General features: G+C 42.7%; 1 protein-coding gene across 1 annotated transcript; it reads left to right on the top strand.

The window, feature by feature from the left end:
• Positions 1-4,499: 4,499 nt before the first annotated feature.
• si:ch211-157c3.4 (Lipopolysaccharide-induced tumor necrosis factor-alpha factor homolog-like) lies at positions 4,500-22,008 on the top strand. Its single transcript, XM_055897741.1, has 5 exons — positions 4,500-4,556; positions 17,586-17,647; positions 19,160-19,276; positions 19,611-19,806; positions 20,075-22,008. The coding sequence occupies exons 2-5, from the start codon at positions 17,605-17,607 to the stop codon at positions 20,211-20,213; spliced, it is 495 nt and encodes a 164-aa protein (XP_055753716.1). The 5' UTR covers positions 4,500-4,556; positions 17,586-17,604; the 3' UTR covers positions 20,214-22,008.
• The last annotated feature ends 1,545 nt before the right edge of the window (positions 22,009-23,553 follow it).

Below are 23,553 nucleotides of genomic sequence, written 5' to 3'. Positions count from 1 at the left end.
TCTGAGTGGGACAGGTTGTATGATGTAGTAATGTTGTCTGAGTGGGACAGGTTGTATGATGTAGTAATGTTGTCTGAGTGGGACAGGTTGTATGATGTAGTGATGTTGTCTGAGTGGGACAGGTTGTATGATGTAGTGATGTTGTCTGTGTGGGACAGGTTGTATGATGTAGTAATGTTGTCTGAGTGGGACAGGTTGCTCTGATGATGGCTATCGTACGGTAGATTTCTTGAACTTGCTTCGTCATTGGAAAAACCTCAGAACACACACAAACACACACACACAAACACGCATGCAAACACATATACACACACACACACAAGCATGGACATACGTATTCAAACACACACACACACAAAGAATGTTCATAGCCCTGTTGTGGAATGCAGAGAACACAAAAAAAGGTTTGGTCTGGGCTTAGGAATGTAGTTGATCAGGCCGAACGGCAACACACACACACACACACACACACACACACACACACACACACACACACCTTGACTGAGTATAGGACCACGCCTGCAATGACAACCTAGTCAAAGCCAACACCCTCCACGTCACTCAGTCACACACACACACACACACACACACACACACACACACACACACACACACACACACACACACACACACACACACACACACACACACACACACACACACACACACACACACACACACACACACACACACACACACAGAAGTGTGAAGAGAGGGGGAGGAGGGAGTGACTGACACAAACAGTGAAAGATGTTGTTCCATCCTGGACTTTAAATCACTCTAAATGACTTCCATTCTAAACCAGAGCTCTATTCTAGAATGTCTTAGTACCACAGTAGAACCTGAGACAGACAAAATGTCAACAATATAAAACAATTAGAGAGTGTCATTTCCCCAAATTTGAAACCCTTATTCAAGGTTTCAAAGGCCTCTCTGATGAGGATAGGCTACCCGTCCTGTTGGGGGAGGACGCAGAGAGCTGTGGCGCACTACATTGCTGCCTGCCATAACATGAGGGACAGTGTCTGACAGACCAATCAACCTGCACATGTCCTCTATGCCTATTGTTATTGTTGTTGTTCAATGTATGATTATTTTAACCCTTGATTATTGTTGTTACTGTTGTCCTGTTGACAATATTTATTTTTTTATTTTTTATTATGTTAATGTTGTAAATCTCCAAAGAAAGCTTTGGCAATATGTACATTGTTACATCATGCCAATAAAGCAAATTGAATTTAATTGAAATGAGAGACAGAGACAGAGAGACAGAGAGACAGAGAGACTTGCCAAAGATTTATTTCCAAGCTCGTAGCTTCATAACCATATTAGAGACACACATCTCCCTCAGATTACACAGATCCACAAAGAGTATGAAAACAAATCCAATTTTGATAAACTCCCATATCTACTGGGTGAAATACCACAGTGTGCATCACAGCAGCAAGATGTGTGACCTGTTGCCACAAGAAAAGGGCAACCAGTGAAGAATTGTACAACCCATATTTATGTTTATTTATTTTCCCTTTTGTGCTTCAACTATTTGCACATAATATGAAATTACTTTATTATTTTGGAACTTTTGTGAGTGTAATGTTTAATGTTAATTTGTATTGTTTATTTCACTTTTGTTTATTTTCTACTTCACTTGGCAATGTTAACACATGTTTCCCATGCCAATAAAGCCCCTTGAATTGAATTGAAATTGAGAGAGAGAGAAAGAGAGCGAGCGAGAGAGAGAGACAGAGACAGAGAGAGAGACAGAGACAGAGACAGAGACAGAGACAGAGACAGAGACAGAGACAGAGACAGAGACAGAGACAGAGACAGAGACAGAGAAAGAAAGAAAGAGAAAGAGAGAGAGAGAGAGAGAGACAGAGAGCGAGCGAGAGAGACAGAGAGACAGAGAGACAGAGAGACAGAGAGACAGAGAGACAGAGAGACAGAGAGAGACAGAGAGAGACAGAGAGACAGAGAGAGACAGAGAGAGACAGAGAGACAGAGAGACAGAGAGACAGAGAGACAGAGAGACAGAGAGACAGAGAGAGAGAGAGAGAGAGAGAGAGAGAGAGAGAGAGAGAGAGAGAGAGAGAGAGAGAGAGAGAGAGAGAGAGAGAGAGAGAGAGAGAGAGAGAGAGAGAGAGAGAGAGAGAGAGAGAGAGAGAGAGAGAGAGAGAGAGAGAGAGAGAGAGAGAGAGAGAGAGAGAGAGAGAGAGAGAGAGAGAGAGAGAGAGAGAGAGAGAGAGAGGAGAGAGAGAGAGAGAGAGAGAGAGAGAGAGAGAGAGAGAGAGAGAGAGAGAGAGAGAGAGGAGAGAGAGAGAGAGAGAGAGAGAGAGAGAGAGAGAGAGAGAGAGAGAGAGAGAGAGAGAGAGAGAGAGAGAGAGAGAGAGAGAGAGAGAGAGAGAGAGAGAGAGAGAGAGAGAGAGAGAGAGAGAGGGGAAGAATCTGTCAGTATCTGTGTCATTGTCCTCCTGTCACATTCCAAGATAAAGGGAAGTAAAAACAGGTTTTTAGAAATGTATTACCATATCAATAACATAAATACCTTATTTACATAAACATTCAGACCCTTTGCTATGAGACTTGAAATTGAGCTCAGGTGCATCCTGTTTCCGTTGATCATCCTTGAGATGTTTCTACAACTTGATTGGAGTCCACCTGTGGTACATTCAGTTGATAGGACATGATTTGGAAAGGCACACACCTGTCTATATAAGGAATTGTCCGAAGAGCAATCAGGCCTTTATGGTAGAGTGATCAGACTGAAGCCACTCCTCAGTAAAAGGCACATGACAGCCCGCTTGGAGTTTGCCAAAAGGCCCCCAAAAGTCTCTCAGACCATGAGAAACAAGATTCTCTGGTCTGATGAAACCAATATTGAACTCTTTGGCCCGAATGCCAAGCGTCATGTCTGGAGGAAACCTGGCACCATCCTTACAGTGAAGCATGGTGGTGGCAGCATCATGCTGTGGGGATGTTTTTTACCTGCAGGGACTGGGAGACTAGTCAGGATCTAGGGAAAGATGAACGGAGCAAAGTACAGAGAGATCCTTGATGAAAACCTGCTCCAGAGCACTCAGGACCTCAGACTGGGGCGAAGGTTCACCTTCCAACAGGACAACGAACCTAAACACACAGCCAAGACAACGCAGGAGTGGCTTCGGGACAAGTCTTTGAATATTCTTGAGTGGCCCAGCCAGAGCCCGGACTTGAACCCGATCGAACATCTCTGGAGAGACCTGAAAATAGCTGTGCAGCGACGCTCCCCATCCAACCTGACAGATCTTGAGAGGATCTGCTGAGAAGAATGGTAGGAAGTGTCACGCCCTGGCCATAGAGAGGCTTTTATTCTCTATTTTGGTTAGGCCAGGGTGTGACTAGGGTGGGCATTCTAGTTTCTTTATTTCTATGTTTTGTATTTCTATGTTTTGGCCGGGTATGGTTCTCAATCAGGGACAGCTGTCTATCGTTGTCTCTGATTGGGAATCATACTTAGGCAGCCTTTTTTACTTTGGTGTTTGTGGATAGTTGACTTTGTTAGTGGCACTGTAGCCCTGTTAAGCTTCACGGTTGTTTCTTCGTTTCTTGTTTTGTTGGCGTCATTTACAATAATAAAAGAAAATGTACGCTCACCACGCTGCACCTTGGTCTCCTTCCGACGACGGCCGTGACAGGAACTCCCCAAATACAGGTGTGCCAAACCTGTAGCGTCATACCCAAGAAGACTCGATTCTGTAATCGCTGCCAAAGGTGCTTCAATAAAGTACTGAGTTAAGGGTCTGAATACTTATTTAAATGTCTCATTTCTTTTTGTTTATATATATATATAAATGTGGGAGAAAAAAATCAAAAACCTGTTTTTGCTTTGTCATTATGGGGTATTGTGATGTCATTATGGGTTATTGTGATGTCATTATGGGGTATTGTGATGTCATTATGGGGTATTGTGTGTAGATTGATGAGTGAAAAACAACAATCTAATCCATTTTAGAACAAGGTTGTAACGTAACAAAATGCAGAAAAAGTCAAGGTTTGTGAATACTTTCTGAAGGCACCAGAAGTGTGTGATAAGTCCCTCTAAGTTTGGACTAATAGTCAGGTAAGAGTACAGGTGGCTAGAAACAGGTTATAGTGAGAGTAGACTACTGCTGAGAAACAGGCCCAGCCCTACTACATGCCAACAAACACAAAACACACGGAAACAAAGAACACACAGAGAAAACACACTCAGGATGTATCCCAAATGGTACCCTATTCCCTATATAGTGCACTACTTTGGACCAGGGCCCTGGATGGAAAAGGGATGGGCCCTGGTCAAAAGTAGTGCACTATATAGGGAATAGGGTGCGACTTTGGAACGCACATTGAGACGGGCCCTGTACAGTATCATCCACCCAGGAAGATTCCTATGACATATTTAGGACTAGGTTAATGAAGGGGTGGGACTTGGATAAGGGGGCGGGGCCTGGGAGTGGATAAGGGAAAGAGGGAAGCAGAGAGAGAGTTCTCCGTACTATCAACAGCTTCAACACATATCTATCTACACAGCTGGACAGGTAAGACTCTCTCTCTGAATTACATTCATTATTGTTGTTGTTAGACAGGTTAAATAAAGGTTAAATTAAATAAATAAATAAAAGGTAAGAATCTATACTGAATGACATTCATTGTTATGGTCGTCAGGGTTGACCTGCGGCTTTCAGGTGATTTCAGGTGTGAGGTTCAGGCCGCTTGATAACGTAGAACCCACTGGGGCAGAACTGGTTGAATCAATGTTGTTTCCACGTCATTTCAACCCCCAAACATCTATGTGATGACGGTGAATCAACGTGGAAGACTGATTGGATTTGCATAAAGTCATCAACGTAATGGAATTATTCATAAAAAAAGTCACCCAACTTCGAACCTAAATCCAATGACATGGGTGACATTTGTTGTTGATTTCACACTGAATTCACTTTAGTTGACAACTCAACCAAATGTAAATCAAAACTAGACGTTGAACTGACGTCGGTGCCCAGTGGATAGTTTCCATAGATTTTACACTGAAACCGATCTGAGACAGGCTACAGAAACTAAACCAAGCTGTTGAAATACTAATCATTCACTATCCACCTGTGAGACTTAGAGAGAGATGAGGTGTCAAAGTGTGTGATGTCATCAGGGGGTTAGGTGCTTGGGAGTTGTCTCTCTGTCATATGGAGTAGGTGTCTGGTCTGAGAGTTAAAGAGCAACTGCCTTTAAAAAGCAACACATCCCTTTGAAAACGTCCTATGGGGTGTCCATATGGAGTAGGTGTCTGGTCATGAGAGTTATAGAGCAACAAATCCCTTTGAAAACGTCCTATGGGGTGTCCATATGGAGTAGGTGTCTGGTCTGAGAGTTATAGAGCAACAAATCCCTTTGAAAACGTCCTATGGGGTGTCCATATGGAGTAGGTGTCTGGTCTGAGAGTTATAGAGCAACAAATCCCTTTGAAAACGTCCTATGGGGTGTCCATATGGAGTAGGTGTCTGGTCTGAGAGTTATAGAGCAACAAATCCCTTTGAAAAGGGTCTATGGGGTGTCCATATGGAGTAGGTGTCTGGTCTGAGAGTTATAGAGCAACAAATCCCTTTGAAAAGGGTCTATGGGGTGTCCATATGGAGTAGGTGTCTGGTCTGAGAGTTATAGAGCAACAAATCCCTTTGAAAAGGGTCTATGGGGTGTCCATATGAGTCAGAAACAGTTATTCTAGTGTCACAATTGACTACAAAGTGAAAATAGGATCATGTTGGTCATAAAGTCAGTCTCGTCTAAAATGGAGTTTGGAACATCCATGCATCACAATGGGTAAATGAATGCTGGGTTCTGATTTGTTGATGTCCTTTCGCCCACTAACATGGGTTGAACAGCTGTCGTGATCGCTCTCTATGCGATGGCACAGACAGTGAGACAGACCTGTTCAGCAGCTCCGACTGTTTACGTGAGACAACATGTAGACAACACATTCTTTTATCCAGAAATACTGCACCAAACACCTTGGTTCGATGTAAAATTGCGCAACTAAAAAAAATCCTTGACAAATCGGCTACGGTGTCTCATGAGGGACAAACATCCCTAACCAAATGCAGAATCGGTCAGGAAAAAATATATTTTTTCTAATGAGCAACAGAAAAACAGGTGCCAATCGGCGTGTTCAGTGGATCTATAAGGGTTCATTATAAACTGGGTGGTTTGAGCCCTGAATTCTGATTGGCTGAAAGCCATGGTATATTAGACCATATGCCACGGGTATGACAAAACATTTATTTTAACTGCTCTAATTATGTTGGTAACCAGTTTATAACAGCAACAAGGCACCTCGGGGGTGTGTGATATATGACCAATATACCACGGCTAAGGGCTGTGTCCAGGCACTCCGCGTTGTGTCGTACTTAAGAACAGCTCTTAGCCGTGATATTTTGGCCATATACCACATCTCCTCGGGCCTTATTGTTTAATTATAGACTACCCTGACTCTCTCTGTTTCCTATTTCTATCATGTTAACTATTAACCACTACCAGTATGGACTGTCAGTCGGTCTAATAAGCCAATTTACTGTTAGTTCCCTCCGGTTGGTATAGTCTACATCACCATTCCATTTAATAACATTGTTTCATTTGTCTTCATTTGCTTCATCTGTAAACACACTCATTGCCATGTCGTTGTTGCTGAGGATCATTAGTAACAGTTGATAATACATATTTTTTAAACGAATATTGAGGCAAATTAAATCGGTTATGGAGCAGAGCACAGATCAAGTCGTAACATTTTGTACCTGACTTGTTGTCATCAACACAATATCACACGCAATTCCTGCAAATATGTCCAAAAAGTATTTCAGCAGATTTTTTAAGTTTTTGTGTGGTTTTGTGTGGCTTAATTTGTGTGAAAATACACACATTTTCAGAATAGTCTTTTGGAAGTTATTAGACCAATGCATGATGGGCAATGGAGTTCTACACTGGCTTTTTGTGTCCCACATTTATTTATATAAAAAAACAAACGTGTTAACAACCCAATATTGTTCATCAACCAGGTTTTCACAGAAATTATTATAATAGTAGCCTTACGTTGTTTTATTATTATTATTATTATAGATATTATTATTATAGATATTATTATTATTATTATTAATGCCAATACTGTTTTCTATTCTTGTTTTCACTTAACACTTTGGGATAATGGTGCTGTGTCGGATTTTATGAGGGTTGCCAGATTGGAGTAAAAAGCTGTTTTTGTCTGGGCTTTTTGTTGTTGTGTGGTATCGATGAAGGTATTTGATTGGGAAATGGGGATACATGTTCATGATGGGAAATTAATTCATCAATAAATGTGGGGAATTTTATTTTATTTAACCTTTATTTAACTAGGCATCGTTAAAACAGAAGGCCTGTCAAAAAAAATCTGTTTGGTTTAAATTCCCCTGGTGCATCTGTATGGTATTTGCAACTATAACAAGTCTGGACTATGATCAATTAAACCATATCAATAACAAGTCTAAACTATGATCAATTAAGCCATATCAATAACAAGTCTAAACTATGATCAATTAAGCCATATCAATAACAAGTCTGGACTATGATCAATTAAGCCATATCAATAACAAGTCTGGACTATGATCAATTAAGCCATATCAATAACAAGTCTGGACTATGATCAATTAAGCCATATCAATAACAAGTCTGGACTATGATCAATTAAGCCATATCAATAACAAGTCTGGACTATGATCAATTAAGCCATATCAATAACAAGTGGACTATGATCAATTAAGCCATATCAATAACAAGTCTAGACTATAATCAATTAAACCATATCAATAACAAGTCTGGACTATGATCAATTAAGCCATATCAATAACAAGTCTGGACTATGATCAATTAAGCCATATCAATAACAAGTCTGGACTATGATCAATTAAGCCATATCAATAACAAGTGGACTATGATCAATTAAGCCATATCAATAACAAGTCTAGACTATAATCAATTAAACCATATCAATAACAAGTCTGGACTATGATCAATTAAGCCATATCAATAACAAGTCTGGACTATGATCAATTAAGCCATATCAATAACAAGTCTAGACTATGATCAATTAAACCATATCAATAACAAGTCTGGACTATGATCAATTAAGCCATATCAATAACAAGTGGACTATGATCAATTAAGCCATATCAATAACAAGTCTAGACTATAATCAATTAAACCATATCAATAACAAGTCTGGACTATGATCAATTAAGCCATATCAATAACAAGTCTGGACTATGATCAATTAAGCCATATCAATAACAAGTCTAGACTATGATCAATTAAGCCATATCAATAACAAGTCTAGACTATGATCAATTAAACCATATCAATAACAAGTCTAGACTATGATCAATTAAGCCATATCAATAACAAGTCTAGACTACGATCAATTAAGCCATATTAATAACAAGTCTGGACTACGATCAATTAAGCCATATCAATAACAAGTCTAGACTATGATCAATTAAACCATATCAATAACAAGTCTAGACTATGATCAATTAAGCCATATCAATAACAAGTCTAGACTACGATCAATTAAGCCATATCAATAACAAGTCTGGACTATGATCAATTAAGCCATATCAATAACAAGTCTAGACTACGATCAATTAAGCCATATCAATAACAAGTCTAGACTACGATCAACTAAGCCATATCAATAACAAGTCTGGACTATGATCAATTAAGCCATATCAATAACAAGTCTGGACTATGATCAATTAAGCCATATCAATAACAAGTCTAGACTACGATCAATTAAGCCATATCAATAACAAGTCTAGACTACGATCAACTAAGCCATATCAATAACAAGTCTGGACTATGATCAATTAAGCCATATCAATAACAAGTCTGGACTATGATCAATTAAGCCATATCAATAACAAGTCTGGACTATGATCAATTAAGCCATATCAATAACAAGTCTAGACTACGATCAACTAAGCCATATCAATAACAAGTCTGGACTATGATCAATTAAGCCATATCAATAACAAGTCTGGACTATGATCAATTAAGCCATATCAATAACAAGTCTGGACTATGATCAATTAAGCCATATCAATAACAAGTCTAGACTACGATCAACTAAGCCATATCAATAACAAGTCTGGACTATGATCAATTAAGCCATATCAATAACAAGTCTGGACTATGATCAATTAAGCCATATCAATAACAAGTCTGGACTATGATCAATTAAGCCATATCAATAACAAGTCTAGACTACGATCAACTAAGCCATATCAATAACAAGTCTGGACTACGATCAACTAAGCCATATCAATAACAAGTCTGGACTACGATCAACTAAGCCATATCAATAACAAGTCTAGACTATGATCAACTAAGCCATATCAATAACAAGTCTGGACTACGATCAACTAAGCCATATCAATAACAAGTCTAGACTATGATCAACTAAGCCATATCAATGCAGTTAAACAGGTTAATGTAAAATAATGATTTATATTGGCTTACACTTACGGCACTTCCAAGGCCGTTTCATGATGATTATTACGGTCCTGTCAAACATGTTATATAATTAGGCTGTTGTAACAAGGCATATGCCAGCATTGTTGGACTACTGCCTCTGCCCAGAGGCCTACAAGACTTTCACGGCACCGGCCGTTAGAGCTCACTTTGCCACGTATGAGCCCTGGTTAGAGTCCGTGTTGCAGCTCACTTTGCCACGTATGAGCCCTGGTTAGAGTCCGTGTTGCAGCTCACTTTGCCACGTATGAGCCCTGGTTAGAGTCCGTGTTGCAGCTCACTTTGCCACGTATGAGCCCTGGTTAGAGTCCGTGTTGCAGCTCACTTTGCCACGTATGAGCCCTGGTTAGAGTCCGTGTTGCAGCTCTCACTGTCTTCCGCTACACTGGTGGCAGAGTTGGGATCACGTCCAGCTCACGTCTAGTTATGTGACCTAGTGGTGGGGAGCGTTCTGTTTTTCAATATTGTGTTGGGTGTAATTACGTTGATGTACATATCTAGTGAACAATGGATAAGCAGCAATGGGCGTGATGGATAGAAGTCGTCACGACAGGTGTGAACAAGCCTTACAGGTGTGAACAAGCCTTTCATCAGTTGCCTGAAGCTGAATGGGGAAGTGTTATGACCCGACCAGTTACTCAGAACAACATCCACTGTGACTGTCTCATTTACATAAGTTCACTTACCAGTGTGGACCCAAAACAAATACATTCTACACATTTACAAACTACCTGTTTAAAGTGTTATATAAAACCAGGGCTCCCGAGTGGCGCAGCGGTCTAAGACATTGCATCTCAGTGTAAGAGGTGTCCCTGGTTCAAATCCAGGCTGTATCACATCCGGCCGTGATTGGGAGTGCCGTAGGGCGGTGCACAATTGGCCCGGCGTCGTCTGGGGTTGGCCTTCATTGTAAATAAGAATTTGTTCATAACTGACTTGCCTAGTTAAATAAAGGTTAAAAATAAAACCATGGTGTTATTTTAGTACTGAAGTATATATGTGTTGATTAATTATTGCTTTCTTCAGTGGAAATACAGAATATGTATAAAAACACCAAATATACCAAAAGCTAAATCAAGCAGAGATTTCCGACTCTTTAACCATGTAGTCATTACTGCAACATTCAAACTACAAACATTTAACCAGTTAAAGATAATGAATACATTAGATACAAATATATTATTAAAGATAATGAATACAAAAGTCAAGAGTTGGCTATAACCTGAGTACAAACAAAGTGAGTGTGTGTATATGTGTGTAAGTGTTTGTGTGTGTATTATGGGTGTGTATTATTCCCCAATCAAATACCTTAACCGATACCAAATTCTGTAAAAAATACATCTGTATTTTTTTCTCCAATCTGGCAACCCTCATGAAATTGTATTAAATTAATTTTGACAAAAATGATGTAATGTACACAAAAAAGTGGAGCCTCGTATTAAATGCTTTTTGACAAAAATGATGTAATGTACACGAAAAAGTGGAGCCTCGTATTAAATGCATTTTAACAAAAATTATGTAATGTACACGAAAAAGTGGAGCCTTGTATTAAATGCATTTTAACAAAAATGATGTAATGTAGGCTCCACGAAATATGGAATGCCGTTATGAAGAAAATCGTGTAGGACTACTGTTGCCTACACGGTAAAAGGGCCTTTCTGACTACAAGAGTACCAGCATCCCGTAGTGTTCAGTGAAAACAATCATAGAAATTGGAGTTAATGAAATAAAATAAACATTTAACATTAACATTTAACATTTAAGTCATTTAGCAGACGCTCTTATCCAAAGCGACTTACAAATTGATGCATTCACCTTATGATATCCAGTGGAACAACCACTTTACAATAGTGCATCTAAATCTTTTAAGGGGGGGGGGGGGGGGGGGTTAGAAGGATTACTTTATCCTATCCTAGGTATTCCTTAAAGAGGTGGTGTTTCAGGTGTCTCCGGAAGGTGGTGATTGACTCCGCTGACCTGGCGTCGTGAGGGAGTTTGTTCCACCATTGGGGTGCCAGAGCAGCGAACAGTTTTGACTGGGCTGAGGGGGAACTGTACTTCCTCAGAGGTAGGGAGGCGAGCAGGCCAGAGGTGGATGAACGCAGTGCCCTTGTTTGGGTGTAGGGCCTGATCAGAGCCTGAAGGTATGGAGGTGCCGTTCCCCTCACAGCTCCGTAGGCAAGCACCATGGACTTGTAGCGGATGCGAGCTTCAACTGGAAGCCAGTGGAGAGAGCGGAGGAGCGGGGTGACGTGAGAGAACTTGGGAAGGTTGAACACCAGACGGGCTGCGGCGTTCTGGATGAGTTGTAGGGGTTTAATGGCACAGGCAGGGAGCCCAGCCAACAGCGAGTTGCAGTAATCCAGACGGGAGATGACAAGTGCCTGGATTAGGACCTGCGCCGCTTCCTGTGTGAGGCAGGGTCGTACTCTGCGGATGTTGTAGAGCATGAACCTACAGGAATGGGTCACCGTCCAGGATCACGCCAAGGTTCTTAGCACTCTGGGAGGAGGACACAATGGAGTTGTCAACCGTGATGGCGAGATCATGGAACGGGCAGTCCTTCCCCGGGAGGAAGAGCAGCTCCGTCTTGCCGAGGTTCAGCTTGAGGTGGTGATCCGTCATCCACACTGATATGTCTGCCAGACATGCAGAGATGCGATTCGCCACCTGGTCATCAGAAGGGGGAAAGGAGAAGATTAATTGTGTGTCGTCTGCATAGCAATGATAGGAGAGACCATGTGAGGATATGACAGAGCCAAGTGACTTGGTGTAAACAATGTAAGGCTACTATTATAATTATTTCTGTGAAAACCTGGTTGATGAACAATATTGGGTTGTTAACACGTTTGTTTTCTTATATAAATAAATGTGGGACAAAACAAAAAGGCAGTGTAGAACACCATTGCCCAAAATGCATTGCTCCAATAACTTCCAAAAGATTGTTCCGAAATTTCCCCCCCACCAAAAAATGTATTCTCTTATGAATGAAGTCGCAAAGAACAATTGTGTATTTTCCTACGAATTACATCACACACATATTTTTTCTTTGTGCATAAAGGCTCACCAAACCTGTTTTCATGATTCATAAATACTATCCTAACCATAAATAATCTCAAGGTAAGAGGTTTTTCAAACTACCGATTGGTGCTGAAACAGAGAGGAATGTGCATATACACGACTTGCCCGAAAGTGGAAAAAATGTGTGGATTCAGCTCTGCAATCTCTATAGACAAACATTAGCAGTAGAATGGCCTGTACTGAAAACCTCAGTGACTTTCAACGTTAGTTCGTTCAATTTCTGCCCTGGTAGAGCTGCCCCGGTCAAATGGTAGTGCTGTTATTGTGAAGTGGAAATATCTAGGAGCAACAACGGCTCAGCAGTGAAGTGGTAGGCCACACAAGCTCACAGGACGGAACTGCTGAATCCTGAAAGGCGTAGCGTGTAAAAATCCTCTGTCCTTGGTAGCAAAACACTCTCTACTGAGTTCCAAACTGCCTCTGGAAACAACATCGGCACAAGAACTGTTCGTCGGGAGATTACTGAAATGGGTTTCCGTGGCCGAGCAGCCGCACACAAACCTAAGATCACAATGCGCAATGCTAAGCATTGGGAGGAGTGGTGTAAAGCTCGCCCCCATTGGACTCTGGAGCAATGGAAATGCGTTCTCTAAAGTGATGGACGAATCTGCGTTTGGCGGATGCCAGGAGAACGCTACCAGCCCCAATGCATAGTGCCAAGTGTAAAGTTTGGTGGAGGAGGAATAATGGTCTGGGGCTGTTTTTACTTTGTTCGGGCCCCTTAGTTCCAGTGAAGGGAAATCTTAATGCTACAGCATACAATGACATTCTAGACAACAACTGTGCTTCCAACTTTGTGTGTGGGAAAGGTTTGGGAAAGGCCCTTTCTTGTTTTGCCACTGTGCACAAAGCGAGGTCCATACAGAAATGATTTGTTGAGATCGGTGTGGAAGAACTTGAATGGCCTGCACAGAGCCCTGACCTCAACTCCATCGAACACCTTTGGGATGTATTGGAATGCCTACTGCGAGCCAGACCTAATTGCCCAACATCAGTGCCAGACCTCACTAATGCTCTTGTGGCTGAATGGAAGCAAGTCTCCGCTAAGGCAAAGCTACAAAGCTTGTACTTCCTCGTTTAGAGCCTGATCCCAACTTAGGAATTTATAACTTTCCTAAGAACGTCTTTCCTACGCAATTCTCAGTATTTTGCATTCAGACTTCCCTTTTTCAGTCGTGTAATGCTCTCTGAATACATTTCATTCAACCACTGAAAACCCTTTTCATTCAGTAAGGTTTTCAGGACATTTATCTTAAGGCATCCCTTCAAACACGGGGAAGCATCCTGTAGGGCACCAGAGGAGACAGACAGGGAAGCATCCTGTAGGGCACCAGAGGAGACAGCCAGGGAAGCATCCTGTAGGGCACCAGAGGAGACAGACAGGGAAGCATCCTGCAGGGCACCAGAGGAGACAGACAGGGAAGCATCCTGCAGGGCACCAGAGGAGACAGACAGGGAAGCATCCTGCAGGGCACCAGAGGAGACAGACAGGGAAGCATCCTGCAGGGCACCAGAGGAGACAGACAGGGAAGGGAAGCATCCTGTAGGGCACCAGAGGAGACAGACAGGGAAGCATCCTGCAGGGCTGCATTCCTCCTCTTCTGTTCTATGGGTTTATGACTGCTTCCACCAAGGTGTGTGTGTCTATTCCATATGTGTGTGTGTGTGTGTGTGTGTGTGTGTGTGTGTGTGTGTGTGTGTGTGTGTGTGTGTGTGTGTGTGTGTGTGTGTGTTTACATGTGTCTGTGTGTGTCTGTAGGCCTTTGGTCCCCACCCTAGTTAAAATAGTCATCCTTCATGTTGCATAGTGTATAATCCCACTGACAGAAGAGGACTGAGTGACAAACAGTTAAAATTCTTTGTCTGATGGATGGGCAGGGTGTGTGTGTGTGTGTGTGTGTGTGTGTGTGTGTGTGTGTGTGTGTGTGTGTGTGTGTGTGTGTGTGTGTGTGTGTGTGTGTGTGTGTGTGTGTGTGTGTGTGTGTGTGTGTGTGTGTGTGTGTGTGTGTGTGTGTGTGTGTGTGTGTGTGTGTGTGTGTGTGTGTGTGTGTGTGTGTGTGCGTGCGCGCGCGCGCGTGCGGGCAGGGGCGGGCGGGCGTGCGTGTGTGTGAGGCCACAGGCAGGTTCTAGTATAGGAGCTGGTCCGTATGTCTGAGCCTGGGGTAGAGTTAGATTTGGGTCAGATAGATAGTTCCACCTCAGGTCAGGTTTAACAGGTACAGGATAGAGAGTCAGTCTTCTAGCTTCCAAATGGAATCCTTACAACATTCTGAACCTTTTGTCCCAGAATTCCCTGCTTTGCAGAAGGTTGCAGGATTCCAGATTCAGCAGCAACGCAACACTGATAACAGTAATGAGATCATCTCCCTATATAAATGTTCTGCTGTTTGTGGATGGGAGTCAGATACAGTGAGCTACAACAGTATCAGAACAGTGACACATTGGTTGTTGTTTTGGCTCTGTTCTGCAACACTTTGAAATGACACGATGACTATGAGGTTAAAGGTCAGAGTGCAGACATTCATTTGAGGGTATATTTTCATCTGTATCAGGTGAACCGTTTAGAAATGACAGTACTTCTTGTACATAGTCCGTCCGTCCGTCCGTCCCACCCCATTTTACGGGATTTGAAGAAATTCCCTTGTGTGTATTAAAATAGTCCAAAGTCCCATATTTGGTCCCATATTCTTGTGGTTGTTTTGTAATGTTTCTTCTTTGTGGAATTCAGGAAGAGTAGATGTTGCCATAGTAACGGCTAATGGAAACCAAATATACAGCTCTCTAAATGACAGTGACTCATAGCCAACACAGTGGAGCACTAGTCTGTTAGGCCGTCATTCCACTCATGCTAAACATCTGACACGGAGTACAAGGAGTGGAATGTCAGCTTAACAGACAGGTACTGAGACTAGTGAAGCCCTGCCTGTAACCTTCAGAAGACACAAGACGACACTCCCTGAACAACTACAGGACACTGAGGTTGATCAGATAATTCTTACCATAACTATTAGACTGTAGAGGATGCTGCATGACAGGTTTCAGCTGTGTGTGTGTGTGTGTGTGTGTGTGTGTGTGTGTGTGTGTGTGTGTGTGTGTGTGTGTGTGTGTGTGTGTGTGTGTGTGTGTGTGTTCTCCGTACCTGGTGTTATAACACCACCTAGTGACTGAATAGAGGACTATGTCACTCTGGGTTGGACTTGCATTATGTCAGTCTGGGTTGGACTAGCATTATGTCAGTCTGGGTTGGACTTGCATTATGTCAGTCTGGGCTGGACTAGCATTATGTCAGTCTGGGTTGGACTTGCATTATGTCAGTCTGGGCTGGACTAGCATTATGTCAGTCTGGGTTGGACTAGCATTATGTCAGTCTGGGTTGGACTAGCATTATGTCAGTCTGGGTTAGACTAGCATTATGTCACCCTGGGTTGGACTAGCATTATGTCAGTCTGGGTTGGACTAGCATTATGTCAGTCTGGGTTGGACTAGCATTATGTCAGTCTGGGTTGGACTAGCATTATGTCAGCCTGGGTTGGACTTGATTTATGTCAGTCTGGGTTGGACTAACATTATGTCCGCCTGGGTTGGACTAGCATTATGTCAGTCTGGGTTGGACTAGCATTATGTCAGTCTGGGTTGGACTAGCATTATGTCACCCTGGGTTGGACTGCATTATGTCAGTCTGGGTTGGATTGCATTATGTCAGTCTGGGTTGGACTAGCATTATGTCAGTCTGGGTTGGACTAGCATTATGTCACCCTGGGTTGGACTGCATTATGTCAGTCTGGGTTGGACTGCATTATGTCAGTATGGGTTGGACTAGCATTATGTCACCCTGGGTTGGACTGCATTATGTCAGTCTGGGTTGGACTGCATTATGTCAGTCTGGGTTGGACTAGCATTATGTCAGCCTGGGTTGGACTAGCATTATGTCAGTCTGGGTTGGACTAGCATTATGTTAGTCTGGGTTGGACTTGCATTATGTCAGTCTGGGTTGGACCAGCATTATGTCAGCCTGGGTTGGACTAGCATTATGTCAGTCTGGGTTGGATTGCATTATGTCAGTCTGGGTTGGACTAGCATTATGTCAGCCTGGGTTGGACTAGCATTATGTCAGCCTGGGTTGGACTAGCATTATGTCAGTATGGGTTGGACTAGCATTATGTCAGTCTGGGTTGGACTAGCATTATGTCAGTCTGGGTTGGACTAGCATTATGTCAGTCCGGGTTGAACTAGCATTATGTCAGTATGGGTTGGACTAGCATTATGTCAGTCTGGGTTGGACTAGCATTATGTCAGTCTGGGTTGGACTAGCATTATGTCAGTCCGGGTTGGACTAGCATTATGTCAGTATGGGTTGGACTAGCATTATGTCAGTCTGGGTTGGACTAGCATTATGTCAGTCTGGGTTGGACTAGCATTATGTCAGTATGGGTTGGACTTGCCTAGTTTTAACGAAGGCAGTGGCACACATTTTACAGGGCTGACTTCATATCTAAGGCCTCACTTCAGTCCCACTTTAAACCAACTACAACGTGTAAAGGCTTTTTGGTAGCCTACATAGAGGCTTTATAAGCGCTACATAAATGCTTCTCAAATCATCTATATGTGTATGTTATCCTCTACAAATGGTGTGTAAACATAGTGCTTCATGTCACATCTGGCACTTCAACCTATAATGGTACATACATACATACATATGTCACCCTTTATACACCATTTATAGAGGTTGACAAGCGCTTATAGATGATTTGTGAAATAATAGTTTTTTATGTAGCGCTTATGAAGCCTCCAACTCCCTGCCTGTAAAACACCTGATTGAAGTATTGATTAGACATGATGATTGGTTGATTCAGTCCTGATGAGCCTGGCTTGCTCCAGAGGACGATGCTGATGTTACAGTGCTTATGGTAGACACACCTAACCTCTGACCCCTCTCACAGAAAGCCCAGGCAGAAGACAATGAGCGTAAATGAAAAAGAACCTCCCCCCTACAACATACCAGGTACGTCAACATTATGCTGTTCGCTGTAACATGAGGACTGTAAAGTTGTATTGTACAATTACATACTAGGTTGTAACTATACTGTAGCTGTGTATTATATAGGTTACGTCCCAGGTTGTAACTACACTGTAGCTGTGTATTATATAGGTTACGTCCCAGGTTGTAACTACACTGTAGCTGTGTATTATATAGGTTACGTCCCAGGTTGTAACTATACTGTAGCTGTGTATTATATAGGTTACGTCCCAGGTTGTAACTACACTGTAGCTGTGTATTATATAGGTTACGTCCCAGGTTGTAACTATACTGTAGCTGTGTATTATATAGGTTACGTCCCAGGTTGTAACTATACTGTAGCTGTGTTTTATATAGGTTACGTCCCAGGTTGTAACTATACTGTAGCTGTGTATTCTATAGGTTACGTCCCAGGTTGTAACTATACTGTAGCTGTGTATTCTATAGGTTACGTCCCAGGTTGTAACTACACTGTAGCTGTGTGTCATATAGGTTACGTCCCAGGTTGTAACTATACTGTAGCTGTGTATTCTATAGGTTACGTCCCAGGTTGTAACTATACTGTAGCTGTGTATTATATAGGTTACGTCCCAGGTTGTAACTACACTGTAGCTGTGTATTATATAGGTTACGTCCCAGGTTGTAACTATACTGTAGCTGTGTATTATATAGGTTACGTCCCAGGTTGTAACTATACTGTAGCTGTGTATTATATAGGTTACGTCCCAGGTTGTAACTACACTGTAGCTGTGTATTATATAGGTTACGTCCCAGGTTGTAACTATACTGTAGCTGTGTATTATATAGGTTACGTCCCAGGTTGTAACTATACTGTAGCTGTGTATTATATAGGTTACGTCCCAGGTTGTAACTACACTGTAGCTGTGTATTATATAGGTTACGTCCCAGGTTGTAACTATACTGTAGCTGTGTATTATATAGGTTACGTCCCAGGTTGTAACTATACTGTAGCTGTGTATTATATAGGTTACGTCCCAGGTTGTAACTACACTGTAGCTGTGTATTATATAGGTTACGTCCCAGGTTGTAACTACACTGTAGCTGTGTGTCATATAGGTTACGTCCCAGGTTGTAACTACACTGTAGCTGTGTATCATATAGGTTACGTCCCAGGTTGTAACTATACTGTAGCTGTGTGTCATATAGGTTACGTCCCAGGTTGTAACTATACTGTACCTGTGTATCATAAGTTCCAGCTGTCACTTGCTATAGATTGTCCTCAGTCTATTTTACATATCGGAGCCATCTAATCAAACTCTCTCTTTCTCTTTTCCTAACTCTCTATCAACCCCCCTGCAACTCTCTCCTTCTCTTCCCCCTCCCTCTCTCTCCTTCTCCCTCTCTCCGTCCCTCCGTCTCGCTCTCTTTCTCATCTCTCCCCCGCAACTCTCTCCTTCTCTTCCCCCTCCCTCTCTCTCCTTCTCCCTCTCCCTCCTTCTCATCTCTCCCCTCCCTCTGTCTCCCTCTCTCTTCCAGTTGAAGGACAAGGTGATAATGGGGTGAAGGTATATCATGTCCATACCCCCTTCAACCCTCCTTCCTCCACCATCCCCTCCAATAACTACTATGTGTCTCAGTCTCAGGGCAAACCAGGTAAGCACTTCCTGTCTTAAGCCTAATTTATACTGTACGCAAGCACACAACACCAGAACTGTAGCGACATCAGCTAGCTCATCTAGCTAGCTAAAATGTAAATCTCATTGGTTGAAGAATTGTTCTGACTTCAAAAGAAACCTGAACACAATCATGGCGTATTTATAACCGGGAAAATCCCCCAGGTTCCAAGGGAAGCATTTTGAAGGCAGCATAAGTCTCTCTCTTGTCTCTACCCATTATACCATCTTTCTCTCCCTTGTTCCCATCTATACCAGCAGTGTTGGAGCCAGACAAAATATAACTTGTCCTCTCTCTCTCTCTCTTCCCCTAGTGTACACCAGTGGAGGAGGTGGTATTGGAGGAGGTGGTGAAACTCCTACTCAGAAGTTTGTGAGTTATGACACAGAACTGGGCCGTTCAGAGGGCATGACCACCTGTACTTCCTGTCAACAACAGGTGATGACGAACGTCACCTATAAAGTCGGAGCCTTCGCCTGGCTATCGTGCATCCTTTTCATCCTCTGTGGGTGAGTAAAGAAGGGGAGGGTGGGAGGGATAGAGGGGAACAGAGTGACCCATAAAGTGTTCTTCATCCTCTGTGGGGGAGTAAAGAAGAGGAGGGGGAGGAATTATAGAATGTCTTGATTCTTTTGAGGGAAGTAGACATGTCTAAAATCAACTGAACACCATGTCTCTCTCCCACCCTTCTCCCCCTCAATCTCCCACCCCTCTCTCCCCCACCACTTCCACTCTCCCCGTCTCCCATCCCCTCCTATCCCCACCTCTCTCTCCCAGGTTGGTAGTGGGCTGTTGTCTGATCCCGTTCTTCTTGAAACACTTTAAGGATGTGTACCACTCCTGTCCTCGCTGTAACCGCATTATCCACGTGGAAAAGCCAAGCTGCTGCTACCGCCATACCACCACCCGCCACTAGGGGAGCTGCTGCTGACTGCCATACCACCACCCACCACTAGGGGAGCTGCTGCTGACCGCCATACCACCACCCACCACTAGGGGAGCTGCTGCTGACTGCCAATATGCTTTACTACCAGCAGGGGAGCTGTGGCTCTGCTCTCAGTCTGACCACTGGCCACTCTCTCAGTCTGGGCTGGATTCCATTAGAAATGCATCAGTACAGTGAAATGCCTTTCTCACAGGAAACATGCTCCCTTTCCCTCATGCACCCACAGCTCGGTGGAGGAGTTGGAGAGTGGTTATATTTATCCAGCCTCATCCCTCAGCTGTTTACCAATGCAGTGGCGGGGTCAGGGTGACCGTTTGGTAGTTCTTTGAATTGCAGATTGCCCTTTAAAATGTGGGTTTCAATACTGCTCTTATCTACACTCTTTCATAACAGCGAGGGAGAGGAAAAGGGGGGATGTTTTCAGAATGGAATCCAGCCGAAGGGAGAGACCCCCTAGCAGCAGCCCCACAGAAACCTACAGGATTACACAGTCATTGGATGAATCCCAAAATGGCACCCTACTCCCTATATAGTGCACTACGTTCGAGAGGGAGCTAGTACAAAGTAGTGCACTACATAGGGAATAGGTTACAATTTGGTACGCACATTAGTTTAAATGCTGACCTAATTTACTGTACCAGAGGGTTGTAAATAGTATGAATCTGTAAACAATTTTTTGTAAAATTAAAATAAAAACAAGCTAGCAGATGAAGATGTGGTAGAGCTCTACCTGGACCTTGTTCACAGAGGGAGCAGGGATGCACAATAACCTTCCCAGGTTTCCCACAAACCCAGGTTGGTAAATGTATACATTACTATCTATAATGCCCTGGGTTGACCAACCGACAGACAACGAGCCCAATATTCAGATAATTATCATTATAACTATGATTCCTACAATCGGGCGTCATTTAGGGCCCTCCCCGGGTCTTCCCCCTTTTCACAAAGCTGTTATGTACATAAAGGACTGGGTGTTTTACCTTATTTTAGAATAAACCAAATATGATTTTATTGATAAAACTCATCAGTCTGTCAACTACAATGACGTGCAACATCATACAGCTAACCTGATGGAGTTCTGTTATATTGTATAACACCACACAGCTGACGAGACATGGAGTTCTGTTATATTGATGTGTAACACCACACAGCTGACGAGACATGGAGTAGTTATATTAATGTGTAACACCACACAGCTGACGAGACATGGAGTACTGTTATATTGATGTGTAACACCACACAGCTGACCTGATGGAGTTCTGTTATATTGATGTGTAACACCACACAGCTGACGAGACATGGAGTAGTTATATTGGTGTAATACCACACAGCTGACGAGACATGGAGTTCTGTTATATTAATGTGTAACACCACACAGCTGACGAGACATGGAGTACTGTTATATTGATGTGTAACACCACACAGCTGACCTGATGGAGTTCTGTTATATTGTGTAACACCACACAGCTGACGAGACATGGAGTTCTGTTATATTAATGTGTAACACCACACAGCTAACCTGATGGAGTTCTGTTATATTGATGTGTAACAACACACAGCTGACGAGACATGGAGTACTGTTATATTGATGTGTATCACCACACAGCTGACCTGATGGAGTTCTGTTATATTGTGTAACACCACACAGCTGACGAGACATGGAGTTCTGTTATATTGATGTGTAACAACACACAGCTGACGAGACATGGAGTGTTATATTGCTTATATAAATTATATCCCTCTAATAAAATATGTTATCACTTTTTTTGTGTGGTTTTTAACTGACCCCCTGGTTAAAATAAACAAGTTGTTTGAGCTAAAGACAAAAGGTTTATCACATACAGTGCATTCAGATAGTATTCAGACCCCTTGACCTTTCCCACATTTTGTTACGTTACAGCCTTACTAACATTTATTAAATCGTCCCCCCATATCGATCTACACACAATACCCCATTATACAACAAAACAAATACAGAAAAATCCCATTTCCATAAGTCAGACCCTTTACTCAGTACTTTGTTGAAGCACCTTTGGCAGCGACTACAGCCTTGAGTCTTCTTGGGTATGACGCTTCAAGTTTGGAACCCCTGTATTTGGGGAGTTTCTCCCATTCTTCTCTGCAGATCCTATCAAGCTCTGTCAGGTTTGATGGGGAGAGTCGCTGCACAGCTAAATTTCAGGTCTCTCCAGAGATGTTCGATCGGGTTCATGTCCAGGCTCTGGCTGGGCCACTGAAGGACATTGAGACTTGTCCCGAAGCCACTCCTGCGTTGTCTTAGCTGTGTTCTTAAGTTCGTTGTCCTGTTGGAAGGTGAACCTTCGCCCTCAGTTTGAGGTCCTGAGCGCTCTGGAGCAGGTTTTCCTCAAGGATCTCTGTGTACTTTTCTCCATTCATCTTTCCCTCGATCCTGACTAGTCTCCCAGTCTTTGCCGCTGAAAAACATCCCCACAGCATGATGCTTCACAATAGGGATGGTGCCAGGATTCCTCCAGACGTGACACTTGGCATTTAGGCCAAAGAGTTCAATCTTGATTTCATCAGACCAGAAAATCTTGTTTGTCTTGGTTGGAGTCCTTTAGGTGCCTTTTGGCAAACTCCAAGTGGGCTGTCATGTGATTTTTACAGTGTCGGCTTCCGTCTAGCCACTCTACCATAAAGGCTTGATTGGTGGAGTGCTGCAGAGATGGTTGTCCCATCTCCACAGAGGAAATCTGGAGCTCTGTCAGTGACCATTGAGTTCTTGGTCACCCCTGATTTCTCGGCCAGCTCTACTGTGTTCTTGGGAACCTTCAAATGCTGCAACAAGTTTTTGGTACCTTTCCCCATATCTGTGCCTCGACACAATTCTGTCTCGGAGCTGTACGGACAATTCCTTCAACCTCATGGCTTTGTTTTTGCTCTGACATGCACAGTCAACTGTGGGACATTATATAGACAGGTGTACACCTTTCCAAATCATGTCCAATCAATTTAATTTAGACTCCAAGTAGAGTCTAAATTCCAGGTAGACTCCAAGTTATAGAAACATCACGGATTATCAATGGAAACACGATGCTGCTGAGCTCAATGTCGAGAGAAGACATTTCTGTTTTTAATACATTTGCAAACATTTCTAAAAACCTTTTTCACTTTGTCATTATGCGGTAGTGTGTAGATTGCTTAGGAAAACCCAAAATTTAAATCAGTTTTAGAATAAGGCTGTAACTTAACAAAATGTGGAACAAGGGGTCTGAACCCTTCCGGAACCCACTGTACCTAGACACCACAACGCCACTATATTCTCTTTAAACACAAATTGGTATATTTC

Source organism: Salvelinus fontinalis, chromosome 2 (genome assembly GCF_029448725.1).
Source record: "Salvelinus fontinalis isolate EN_2023a chromosome 2, ASM2944872v1, whole genome shotgun sequence".
Taxonomy (NCBI): Eukaryota; Metazoa; Chordata; class Actinopteri; order Salmoniformes; family Salmonidae; genus Salvelinus; species Salvelinus fontinalis.
This window is presented reverse-complemented; position numbering and strand designations above follow the sequence as displayed.